Genomic DNA, 12,320 nt, shown 5'->3' with positions numbered 1-12,320 from the left:
AAAAAAAAAAACTAATTCCTAATGTCTTTAAAAACCAGTATTGGGTAGGGAAAAGTACTCGACCAACATGACCAGAGTCCAATCTGTGAGTGGCTACATCCACACTACTCCGTTTTTAGTTCAAAAACACGTCGATTCTACTCTGGATGATAATCTGCCGTCTATAAAAGTCAAGCAACTGCTAAAAGGTCTGCCTAATCTATGAACTGTTTTACACGATTCCTTGGAGTCACTCAGGTCGTGTGCTGCCTTGAATAACACTCAACTCCTCCTCCTTCGTAAAGGCCAGAATTTCATACCACGCCGACTCCTGCGTTTTAGAGTGTTGAACGTTGGAAAACAAGCTGCAGAGTCTGTTGTCGTTTGAAAACTTTAGTGTGGACGAGCAGAAAAGGAGACCGTGGAAAAAGGAAGATGCGGCTTCTTGCGTTGAGTCTTCACAAAACATTCTTTCGGTATCATTTTCGAGTTGTCACTCTTCGCCATTTTTTTCTTTCTCGTTAGTTTTGTGCGTTTTAGTTTGGAAAGCAACGTTTTCCAAGGTAAAACGTAGTAGTGTGGATGTCGCTCAAGTGAAGTTTTTTTTCCACCCACCACCTGTAATCTCGCCGTGCCGTTCCCCCGTTTCCCGTAAACCAGTTTCCACTAAGTCACCGAGGTCGGTGTCTGTGATGATGCGATTGGAACGATCGAAGCCTCTGAAAGAGGTCGATAACCCGCCTTCTATTTATGAATCATGCGGTAACGTCTTACTGTTATCCGTCCTTCATTTGAGGTACATTTCAGCTTTTTGTTTTTTCGATTTTTGTATGTCTTGACGTGCGTGTCGATGTCTTGTGTGCATTTATTTAACGTTATCCGAGCGACGTCAACGGAACTTTCCTCTCCCTCGCCTAAAAGTGTACGAGGAGGATGAAAATGTCCACTAGGGGGCAGAGTAATGCCGAGTCAGGAAAAAGAGAAAATCTCTTTAAATTTAACTTATTGCGACGACTTGAGAAACTCAAGTTACTCTTTAAAACTTTTTTTTGTTTTGTTTTTGTTTGACGCCATGCTACGTGCTACGCTGCCCCCTATTGTCCGTGTGCTTAATTGCATGTCGCATTCATATCGTGTCGTCACATACAGTCATGGCGTATGAAATTGCCCGTTGCTCACACACCAAAGCAGCTGATTTCAGTCATTCATCACTGGATCACTTTGATGAAATCTTGTCTGCTTGCTATAAAAATCAAAGATATCGTCCGAGAGTGCAGGTCAAGTTTCTTCCAAAAACGATGGTGTGCTGTGTCGGTTTGTTCTGCTATGAGTGAGATGAGAAAAAGTGATTTTTAAAGACAGAGTGTTTGATAAATTACGGTTAAATCACCCGGTGAAACGTTGCAGTTTCAATCTGATACCGATCGATTATCGGACAAACGTAAAATCTGACGAACGAAGCTAAACACACACTGTAAAAACAAAGAAAATCAAACGCAGTAACGATATTTGAACTGTTTCACTGGGGCATACTGTTTTTAAGATCGCAGTTATGGCTACATGCTAAGCTCAAATGGCTTAAGAGTAGCTTCCTGAAGAAATTGAAGTTACTAAAAAGACCGTATCGGATTTAATATCGGTAGCGAAACATTCCAGAGAGTGTGAAAAGCGTCTGTTCCACACAAAGACTGTGTTTAAAAATTAGACGTCGTCCTCCGCTCGCAAATCAAACACCCGTTTTTGAATTGACGTCCTCTGCAGACCGGGCACCTTATTGGGCACTTATGTGCCGTGCCTTATCCTTCTTTATCGTCTCTATCATTAACGGCGGAACGTAACTTTACTGGCGGTTTAAATCAAGTGAGAAGTAGACGCTCCTGTTCTGTTTTCAACCAGCAGAGTCGCCCCCTGGTGGCTAACATTTTTTCTTCCTGGTCAACGTCCAATTCTTAAATACAGTCTGTGGTCCATCGGTGCTAACAAAGCAACAACATGTGTTTTAGCACCTTAATGCAGTCACATACCTCACTTCCTGTTGTGTGTAACGTGTTTGGCCGTGGCTGTGTAGCTTTTGTGGCTGTTAGCGGTTGCTGCTGCACCCTGACCGCTAGGGGGCGTGGTCACTAGTCAAAGCGACATGTTTATAAGTTGTCGGTAAGAGGGAGCGTAGCGTTATTGGATAATGAGATGCTACCGCGTCGTGTGTATTTCTTTTAAAGCCCAGTTTGCACAGGTTTCGTTGAAGTGAAGTGTCCAAGGCCCGGTCGGTTGTTGACGCCGCGAGACAAGGTTTCTCGGGCGTCGTGAGGCTGCTCTGTGTCGTGTGTTGTGCTCGTGATTTTGTGTGCGATGGAGTTCACGTCCTCTCTGCGCGTTCGTTCTCCATCAGGCCTCTGTGTCTCAGGAGTGTACTTCGATCCCGTGATCACAGTTTGGGGGTGGGGTTAAAAGATAAAACGGGAAGCCCCTTGCATTCGTAAATCACCATCTCGGCCTGTTGTCTGTCGGCTCGCCTGTGTATCTGAGTGTGTTCTTCACCTTTGTACAGTGCAGCAGACTCCTTGATGCACCCCCAGTGTGGTTGTGACTCACCAAACCACACTGCAGGACTGCAATAAAGCTTTTTGCACATACATGTTAAGCCTTTGAGTTGTGTCATCAACTCATCACTTTGTCTGTTTTCCACTTTCCCCTAAACCACAGAACACACACACACACACTGTACGTGATCCACAGTGGTCAGAGACCAAATCCAATCCAAGTACACGACGCGCTCATCCCACTGAACCATACTGATGTGTACGTTTTTGTTTGATTCCCTTTAAAGTCTTGAATGTGTTGATTTGTCTTTGTTTTCTTTCTCCCCATTAGACGTGTGTGCTGTAGAGGAGTAACACATGCACACACACACACACACGGAGACAACCATGCTACTGTATCTCACTTGAAATGTATATAAACAATGGTTTTATTAAAATAAAGACCTGTACATATTCAACCAGCATCTGCTTAAGATTGTGTTCCATGAGAAGAAACATTTAACTTATCTACGGTGGCCATTTTGTGTCGTAGCATCTGCCTGCCTTCACATGTTGTCTGCATTTTCCTTACTGAGCTACCTGCCTACTTCCCTACCTACCCTTATCTTACCTAGGCACCTTGCTACCTACCCTATTATCTTAACATGCTCCCTCTCTACCTTTTAGGTTACCTATGTATGTATGTATGTATGTATGTATATATATTATGTGTGTATATATGTGTGTGTGTGTATATGTGTATATATATATACATAAAATATATGTACATACATACATACGTACATATAATATATATGTGTGTATATGTATATATATATGTATATGTATGTGTGTATATATATGTATATATATACATATACATATATATATACATATACATATATACATATACACACATATATATATTATATGTATATAAACACACATAATATATATGTGTGTATATGTATATATATGTATATATATACATATACATACATATATATATATATACATATACACACATATATATATTGTATGTATATGTATATATGTATATATATGTATATATATATATATATATATATATATATATGTATATATATATATATATATATATATATATATTTATATATATATATATATATATATATATATATATATATATATATACATATATATGATCTTCCATCATCTCTGGACTCTTCCACCACACATCTGCAATCAGCACTGTGTCTGCACAGAGTGGAAAGTTTGTGTCACAGAAATCTATACAAACCACATCCTCCCTCTCCCTCCCTCCTCCTTCCCCACCAGTGACACCTTTTTTTTTTTCTTTCTTTTTTTAATAATAAATGTGACCCCGCACCATATTTTGCTCACAAGCCCTTTACTGCTGTTAAAGAGCGAGCGAGTCGCGTTCATCGTCAATCGTCTTCCACAGATCGACATCAGGTCGTCATGAGGAGCCTCCACATCCTTCTGCTGTGCGTCCTGGGAGCTGCTCTGCTCTCCTCTGTGCTCTGCAACAGTAAGCTGGCCTCCCACTTACTTCTTCTCTTGAAATATCATGTTTTAGTGTCTATGGGGGAGCTGGTGATGCATTCATGTTTTTATATGGTTCTCTTCAGATGGACTGGGCCCCAACGACTGCTGCTTCACTTTATACCCGAGAAGGGTGAAGAGGAGCGCAGTTTCTTCATATTACATGACTGATTTCCGGTGTCCAAAGACTGGAGTCATGTAAGTTCTGCACGTTCACCTCATTATCAATATTTAATGATATGCAATACATATCTTAAATAAGTATATAATAAAGTAATAAAAAAAATACTGTTGATATATTTAATAGCACATTTCTTGCACTTTTTTATTCAGTTAGAATCATAAATTATACTTACAGTTTTGCAGTGGTTATGTGCAACATTCAAGTTCACTTAGTTTAAAAATCATTTTAAACATATAGTTAATAATATAATATAGATATAAATGCAAATGATCTTTTTTTTTTCCTATCCCTTTTTTTAATCCAGTCTTGTGACAGAAAAAAAGAGGAGCATCTGTGTGGATCAAAACCTGCAGTGGGTTCAGGGCATCATGAAGGTTTTGGATGAAAAATCCTTTTAAAGTGGTTTCCTGTCTGGAAGATAAGAAATCAAATAAAAATAAAAATGTACCGAGGTGTCGGTCGCTTTATGAAATCATATGCTGTGAAACGTTTTGACGGTTGTTTGTTAAAATGTACAATTTCCCTTTGAATGTGCAAACCCGCAAATATAAATAATCACCACGCTGCGCTCACTGAGAGTCTGCTCCTTTGTCTTTCAGATGCTTTGCATTATTTTACAGTTATAATAAAAGAATGAACATCATACAAAGTGTTTGTGTGTCTCTTCTCTTATTAATAGATTGGCTATGTTTAAATAGTAGAAATTAATTTTTTTTTTATATATATTTTTGAGCAGTGAGTGTAAAATGAACAGATTTTCTTTGGTAATGCTGAGTTGACACTCACATCCTTTATGAACTGGTCGGGACAAATTCTCCTTCACTGAAACTTTAACCTGCAAATTAGTTCAAGTCTACACTACATTTTATAACTTTAATATGAAAACAGAAGCAGAAATTGTTATTTTATTCCTCTGAAATTAGACGATGGACAAGTGACTTAATCTAATAGTATAAATATAACATTCTTCTTTCCTCTTCTCCCTTTATACCAACTGTCCTCATATGTAAAAAAGAAAAAGTATTATTACATAATCATTCAGTTTTTAATTGATCTAAAACCAGCATGTGTAGCGTAGTAAGTAAAGGTGAGGCAGCATTTAAGCGTAAATATTTTCCTTTGTGAAGTAAAATAACTTTCCCCTCTGTTGTGACCTTGTTACTCGCTTCAGGTTTTGGGGGAGGAGCTGATTCCTGTCACCATCTTTTGGACCCTCATTTCATTCTTCAGTACGTTTCCTCTTACAGCACAAATCTTGTCCTGCTCGTCCGTCATCTGCCGCTCCAGCTCGAGCAGCTCTGCCCAAAGAGGACTCAAAGGCAGCTCTGTCGCTCTGTAGCAAAGAGGAAAACCATTATTGATTAGACGGTCACCAGAGTTTGATAGTTTGATAGTTCTAGAATGTGCAAACTCACTTCTGCTCCTCCACCAGGGCCTGTGCCAGCTCTTGGGCCTCCTCTTGCCACGTGAGCCATTCAGCCCGCATGGCGTCTCGGCAGGCTCGCGGCGTCCTCTCCCAAAATCTCCCGCCTCTCCATCGCTGCTTCTTCACGCGCCCAGTTCCGGAAGTGAAGGTGGTATAATTAGGAGGAGGGTGGGGGGGACACTGTCCACCCACAAAAAAGAAAAAGAGCAGTTTTGGTTTGACTGTGGTTAGAAATTGGGACAATTTATTAGTGAGAGTTCAAAATTGGGACATTTGAGTGACAGTATGTTGAGGTGGGGTAAACATGAGGCACAGCAGACGAACTCACCGAGTTACGGCTCTGTGGACGAGCACTTCCTCTTTGGTTTTGTTTTTTTTTATCATGAGCTGCTGCATCATCTGTGTCTCTCTGCACTTGCACCTCATGTCATTTGGCATGGTAGTTATTTATTTCAAACCATTAATATGCTGCATTCTACTCTTTCCTTGTATATCCGGACCTTTATTTGGCATCACTGCCCCCTTTGACCCCCGTCCTTTACCTTAACCCAGTGTTGCCAGATGGAAACTACAGAATTATCGTACACTGTCGCTTTAAAATGATCGTATTTTGACAAAATATTATCGTACAACACTGAAACAACTTGCAAACGTGCCAGAACACTGACTTTAATAGCAAAACTATGCTATTAACACATTGTTTTTCAACTCAGCGGTCTATGCGTCACACGGCTTCCCTTCAAAATAAAAGCCAAAAGATCTGCACACCATGGCCACCGCTTTATACAGAAGGAATGGAACTCGTAACCTAACCCTTACCTTTTCCGTCCAATTCCCACATCCCTAATCTCTGACTTGACAATGAAGGATGGAAGAAGCCAACAAAGAATCCAAGGGAAGACAGTAATGCAACATTAAATCTGGGCACAGATCAAAGGTTGATGAGGACATCATCATGACATCATCTACTGTTTACTTTGAACTGGCCTAGAATTCTCAGTAATCGTGTATCAACAGCCAACTGCAGTTCCTTATTTTGACTGTTGAGCGACTCAGTATGAACACGAGAAGCGCTCGAGGCCTACTTGAAGAAAATGCCCACCTGAGGTTGCAGCTCCACCAGCAGAGGGAGGAAATCCACCACCTCCAGAACCGCCTCCAGATCGAGATCAGGACCAACAACGTCCTCGATGCGCTGCAGGTGCCACATCACCAGTACGCGCTTCACAGCGACCCCCAGGTGAACCACTGCGAGGGGCATCGTGAGCATCATGAACCGCTGCTGCAGCTTGAAGCCGAGTTCAGGAGCGAACTGCACAACGCCAAAGTCAAGGTGATGGACCTGCTGAGGATGCTGCAGCAGAAGGACAAAGAGATGTCCCGAATGAAGACGGACGTGGAGGCCGTGATACGCAGGCACAAGGTGAAATGCCATTGTGGAGTTAAATTGAAAGACATGTTAGAAAGAACGGCCGGCAAAGGCTATTTACATGAAGGGATATCTGACCGCTCCAGTGTGTTGATGAGCTGCATCTCCAGGAACTTGTAGCTACCATCATTTTTACTTCCGCTCCATAAAGACAACGTGTGTGTGCGCATTTCAAGAGTCCTAATGTTCTTCTCGCACTAAAGCTCACGAAACAATGCCCAGAATTTGTACATAACTTCATTTCATCGCTTTCTACGGCTTGATCCTCCACATGAGGGTCTTGGGGGAGCTGGAGCTAATCCCAGCTCAACTATTTTTTCTGGGATTAACTTTTCTTTCTCCTTCTCCCTTTCTTACGGATGATCCGCATCTACTGTATGACTCGGCAGAGATTTGTACCCCTGCCCTTACAGACAAATTCTCTTTTAAATATTTGACTTTTGCTCGACAGAGACCGCCGTGCACAAGCTGCCTTACCTTGTCCGTTAGTCGTTCTGAATTTGCAACATGCAAAGCCCATCTTTCAGAGATTACCCGTAAAATCCCTCATTGGTCCATCCACCTTCTACCGCTTTATCCGCCACATGAGGGGTCATAGGGGGCATTGGTGTCAATCCCAGTTGACATAGGGCAGAAGGCGGGGCCACAACCCATAAAAAATAATCCAAAAAATGTTCAGTCTGACCAGGAACGGCGTTTTAGGCTATTGTAAGCCCCCTGCAGGTAATATCGGTCACGCAATCCTTCAAAGACCTCAACCAGGTCTACCTTTTTGGCTTTTTGGATGTTGTTTTCCTGAGAGGGTGGACAGAAATGGCGATGGTGCAATTCCTTGGGCTGTGTTGCTCCAACCGTACATTACATTACAAGTTGGAATGGCCTCGGTGCCTTAGCTCACAGTGAACATACGGAGCGCTACGCGATTGTCGGCTCCGATTTTTGTGTGTCAGACGCCACGTGCTGCTCTCCGGGTTTTCACACCAGGTTTCTGTCTCCACAGGTGATCGTGAAAGAGCTGCAGCAGAAGGAGAAAGAGTGGAAGAGGAAATACGCCGCGCTGGAGCCGGGCAGGAAGTGTATGAGGGATAAAGCGTACTCCGAGTCCTACCACGAGGTTTCCTCAACAGGAGAGGAGGAGGAGGGGGAGGAGGAAGAGGAGGAAGATGTTAACCTGGAAGGCGAGGATTACCAAGTCGTTGGACTGAGCCACACAATTGAAAGTTGTCTTTCATTACAGCCGCCTATATATATATCTCCTGACTTCCTCTTCTAGAGAACATCTAGAACAGAGGGGATGAGAGTGAACAGAAGAATATGACTGACTGGCTAGTGTTGGGAGTTTTTCCAATTCCAGAAGATGGCGTAGAGGTAGAACATTCCAGGACACTCAGTTGTCCCACACTTGTCTTAGTAGTTTACATAGTGACACTTTCACAGTAGCATCTGCTTGATGTCCACATCGTGTACGTACACAAACATCGTCACAAAGGATAGCTACACTCGTGACAAAGGCGGCCTTGGAAGGCCTTTGACGTATCAGGGCAGCCACATGGTCTCCTCTCAAGGCTTTGCTCATTTTGCCAAATTAAAACCTGACAGAAAGACAACGTGTTGCCTCTTTGCTTTATTCACGCAGGACTGGTAGCAAGAGTATACGATATTACGGCAAAGATTTAAGGTTCTTTATTGTCATATCGTGATTACAGTGAAACCTCTTTGCAATTCTTTACTTTACATAAATACTCACAGCCATTAGGGTAAGAAAGAAATAATCTCTGATCAGGACGGATGCTTCACTCAGATGTCTGAACACACATTACTGAACAACAGCACCATCTACTGACTGACCAGGAGTCTAACAGGAGATCATGCAACCTCATGTGAACCATTGGTTGCAATTTTATGGGTTTTAATTCAACCCAAGAGATTTAAAAATCCATTTTTTTTAACAGAAATGCCAGAATACAAGTGTAGATTTATTCTTATTTTTATTTTAAGTGCTGTTTTTGTTCAATCATTGCAGATTACCAAAAGATAAGATCTGGTTTTATTGCGGAAAGCACGTTGATTAAAGGATCTGGTTCGGTGATCATGTGACTTAGTTTACTAAACGGAGCATTGTCCTCTACGATGAAACTAGCCCTCATAATCATTGATGTCCCTTTGCTCGGTCCTTTCATGGATTTGTCTCCAGCTTCTTCCATCGAGCACAGCCGAGGACAATCTCAGTTTGGCGGCACTTCAGCATCTCCAGTCGCTCCCTCAGGACGTCAGAGGCGTCCACGGTGTCCTCAAAGTCCCGAAGCAGGACCTTGTTCCCCAGAAGTCCTCGCCTCTCCTTCAGCCTCTGGTTGTCTCTCTGCAGCCTGTTGCGTGCCTGCTTCATCCTGGTCAGGACGTCCCTCTTCCTGGCCACCATGGCCTCCACCTCTGCCAGCTGCTCTCGCTTGGCTTGGACGTCCCTCTGCGTCCAGAACAGCTTCTCCTTAACGTTGGTCAGGACCTGACACACAAGGCAGGGAAAATGCAACACATGTGATTATCTGGTGGAGGACGTGTTTTGACGCAGCCTGCGTCCGTCCTTCGACGCTCACCTCTAAGCCGCTGCTGATCTTCGCCTGCAGCTTCATCGATTCCTCGCTTTGCTTCTCGGCCTGTTTCTTCTGCTCCAGCCTCGCGGCCTGCAGCTGCTCATACTGAAGCTGCAGGGGGTCCCTGCCGTGCTCCTCCACGTCTCGGAGCTCCGCCTCCAGCCTGTGGATCTTCGCCTTGAGCTTGATGTGCCTCAGGCGCAGCTTGACGAGCTCGTCCTGCCGGAGCCGCTCTGCTGCCAGTGTCGACTCCACTTTGGTCTGAGCCTCTTGTTTGCCCAGACGTCGGCTCAGCGTCGCCACGGTTACCTGCTGCTTCAGTGTCATGAACGCCTGCCACTCACTTTCTGCCTGAGGATGGAAAAAAAAAAGACACTGTAATGACATACACAACCTCTTCTTACTGTGACACAAGGGATGGGACAATATAACGGCTGACTGTGACTTGAAAATGTCGACTAGCTCACCAACATACAGTCCTAGTGACTTATTTTGAGGTGCCACAGGGGTGAGCCAGCATGTTTCCATTTATTTAAGTACCTGATGACTTAAAATATTTACTTTTTGTGACATCCTAACATTTTGTGACATTATTAACAGATTTTGGTAGCCAAAGTCAATTTTAAGTTTTTTTGTAGCACTGAAACTTTTTTGCTAATGTCAGTTATGTTTTCACACATTTTGTTACGACATTATGACATACAAGATTAAAAGCACAAGCCTTTTACAATAAACACACAACACCATGTCTACTATTATTATTATTGTTATTATAGTGCTTGCTAAATGTATTTCTTTCAATTTTTAAAAACATTTTAATATGTTTTTTCTTTCTCTGTAGTCTCTGTAGTCAGTATTCAGGTCACATTCACCAAGCTCACTGTGTCGCAGCATGTGTAGATGCCTTGTGCTTCTTTTTTTCCCCCCTCCTGCACAGATAAGGGATCATTTAAAAACCACTTAAAAAATCCCTCAAAAACAAAAAAAAACTGTTTTAGTGATTTCTTTGTTATATGGAGCAAAGAAACCAGAGAATATTTACATTTAAGAAGCTGAAAATGAAGGAAAACTTGTTTTAATAATGAAAAAAAAAACCTTTTAAACTGATTAAGTAGTTGGAGTTACTGCAGTGCAGACACAAACACCTGATATCAGTGTACCTCTAATGTACATACTATACTGTATACATGTATGTAAATATGCAGTGTGAAAGGTGAATGGCATGTTTTTCACAACACAAACTATGACCCACAGGAGGGTCAGGCAGAGTTCTTCACTTTGACACTGTCACCGACCTTGTCCAGGTTCTCCTGGGACAGTAACCGCAGCTCCTCCGTCTTCTGCCGGATGGTCTCAGCGTCAGCCGCGAGCTGCTGCTTCACCTCACCGAGGACGTTCACGTGTCGCTCGTACTCCTGCAGCTGCTCCGACACAGGCGTCTCCCTCTCCGGCGGGGGGTCGTCCCGGGCCTTCCTGTGGAGATAGTCTGCCAGCTTCACCTGCAGCTGGCTGTTGAGTTGGCTGGACTTCTCCCTCTCCTTACACAGCTCCTGGTGGAGCTGCCTGGTCTCCTCATAGGTGACGTCTTCAGCAGTAGCAGATGACTTGTCTTCTTCAGCCTCCACCTGTGCAGGACTCTCAGGATGCAGCCTGGCAGGTCCATCACGATCACTGCCCTCCTCATGGGACACTGGTTGTTCTCTGTCCTCCTCGTCCAACTCTTGACCTGTGGTGATGTCGTCCACACTGGGAACATCATCTCTGCTGCTCTCTGCTCGCTCAGACGTGGGAGCCACACCGGGAACGTTCACACTTTCAGAGTTTTCAGAGACTTCATGATGAGATGCACCTACTTCAGCAGTGATTTCTTCTTCTTCTTCTTCAGGATTCAGAGAACTGTCCTTCATGTTGGAGGACTCTTCTTTTGTCTCCCTTTGTGTGTCAATCTTCACCTCGTTTTCCTCATCTTTTGCACGTCCTTTGTCAAGAATCAGAGAAGTGTCCTTCATGGATGGAGCTTCCGATGTCTCCTTCTTCACCTCATTCTCTTCATCTTTTTCATTTCCAATGTCAGGAATCAGTGACGTGTCCTTCATGGATGAATCTTCTGATGTCTCTTTCTTCTCTGTGTCATTCTTCACCTCGTTCTCTTCGTCTTTTTCATTTCCAATGTCAGGAATCAGTGAGGTGTCCTTTCTATTGGAGGCATCTTCTGATATTGTCTCCCTCTCTGTGTCCTTCTTCTCTCCTTCCATTTTCAAACAGGCAACAAACTTATTTGATTTGTCTACAGCTGTGCGGCTGCTGCATTTCTATCGTCAATTGAAATGTTCGTTTTGTTTCGGTTGTCCTGGAAACTGGACTCGGGGAACCAATCACCGGCGACCCGACACAGGATGTGAGGAGCTCGCGCTGGCCGCGAGGAGCGCACCGCGCATGCGCGCAATTCTGCCTCCAACAACAAGAAGCAGGAGCCAGGCAACATGGCCGACCTGGGCAAGAAGTACTGCGTGAACTGCCTCGCAGATGTCACCAACCTCCGGCTTCGGTGCACCGACTGCCCCGATATCGAGCTGTGTCCGGAGTGCTTCTCGGCGGGGGCAGAAATCGGTAACCACCGGAGATGGCACGGCTACCAGCAGGTCGA

The 12,320-nt window shown here is 43.6% G+C and overlaps 2 protein-coding genes across 2 annotated transcripts; one reads left to right on the top strand and one right to left on the bottom strand.

The window, feature by feature from the left end:
• Nucleotides 1-3,853: 3,853 nt before the first annotated feature.
• LOC122761177 (C-C motif chemokine 4 homolog) lies at nucleotides 3,854-4,860 on the top strand. The gene is made up of 3 exons (XM_044016350.1): nucleotides 3,854-4,029; nucleotides 4,130-4,241; nucleotides 4,532-4,860. The coding sequence occupies exons 1-3, from the start codon at nucleotides 3,960-3,962 to the stop codon at nucleotides 4,623-4,625; spliced, it is 276 nt and encodes a 91-aa protein (XP_043872285.1). The 5' UTR covers nucleotides 3,854-3,959; the 3' UTR covers nucleotides 4,626-4,860.
• A 3,831-nt stretch (nucleotides 4,861-8,691) lies between these two features.
• On the bottom strand, nucleotides 8,692-11,980 carry LOC122761173 (coiled-coil domain-containing protein 96-like). Its single transcript, XM_044016346.1, has 3 exons — nucleotides 10,969-11,980; nucleotides 9,677-10,024; nucleotides 8,692-9,585 (listed from the first exon to the last, which is right to left on the bottom strand). The coding sequence occupies exons 1-3, from the start codon at nucleotides 11,926-11,928 to the stop codon at nucleotides 9,259-9,261; spliced, it is 1,635 nt and encodes a 544-aa protein (XP_043872281.1). The 5' UTR covers nucleotides 11,929-11,980; the 3' UTR covers nucleotides 8,692-9,258.
• Nucleotides 11,981-12,320: the final 340 nt, after the last annotated feature.

This window comes from Solea senegalensis, unplaced genomic scaffold (genome assembly GCF_019176455.1).
Source record: "Solea senegalensis isolate Sse05_10M unplaced genomic scaffold, IFAPA_SoseM_1 scf7180000014402, whole genome shotgun sequence".
Lineage (NCBI taxonomy): Eukaryota > Metazoa > Chordata > Actinopteri > Pleuronectiformes > Soleidae > Solea > Solea senegalensis.
This window is presented reverse-complemented; position numbering and strand designations above follow the sequence as displayed.

What these genes read in the sequence shown, in the direction of transcription:
- LOC122761177 (XM_044016350.1), top strand. Translation starts at nt 3,960, where the DNA reads ATGAGGAGCCTCCACATCCTTCTGCTGTGCGTCCTGGGAGCTGCTCTG. An exon ending in CTCCTCTGTGCTCTGCAACA is followed by an intron (nt 4,030 to 4,129) that starts GTAAGCTGGCCT and finishes GGTTCTCTTCAG; the next exon opens with ATGGACTGGGCCCCAACGAC. An exon ending in TGTCCAAAGACTGGAGTCAT is followed by an intron (nt 4,242 to 4,531) that starts GTAAGTTCTGCA and finishes TTTTTAATCCAG; the next exon opens with TCTTGTGACAGAAAAAAAGA.
- LOC122761173 (XM_044016346.1), bottom strand. Translation starts at nt 11,928, where the DNA reads ATGGAAGGAGAGAAGAAGGACACAGAGAGGGAGACAATATCAGAAGAT. An exon ending in CCCAGGAGAACCTGGACAAG is followed by an intron (nt 10,025 to 10,968) that starts GTCGGTGACAGT and finishes TTCCATCCTCAG; the next exon opens with GCAGAAAGTGAGTGGCAGGC. An exon ending in AGATCAGCAGCGGCTTAGAG is followed by an intron (nt 9,586 to 9,676) that starts GTGAGCGTCGAA and finishes CTTGTGTGTCAG; the next exon opens with GTCCTGACCAACGTTAAGGA.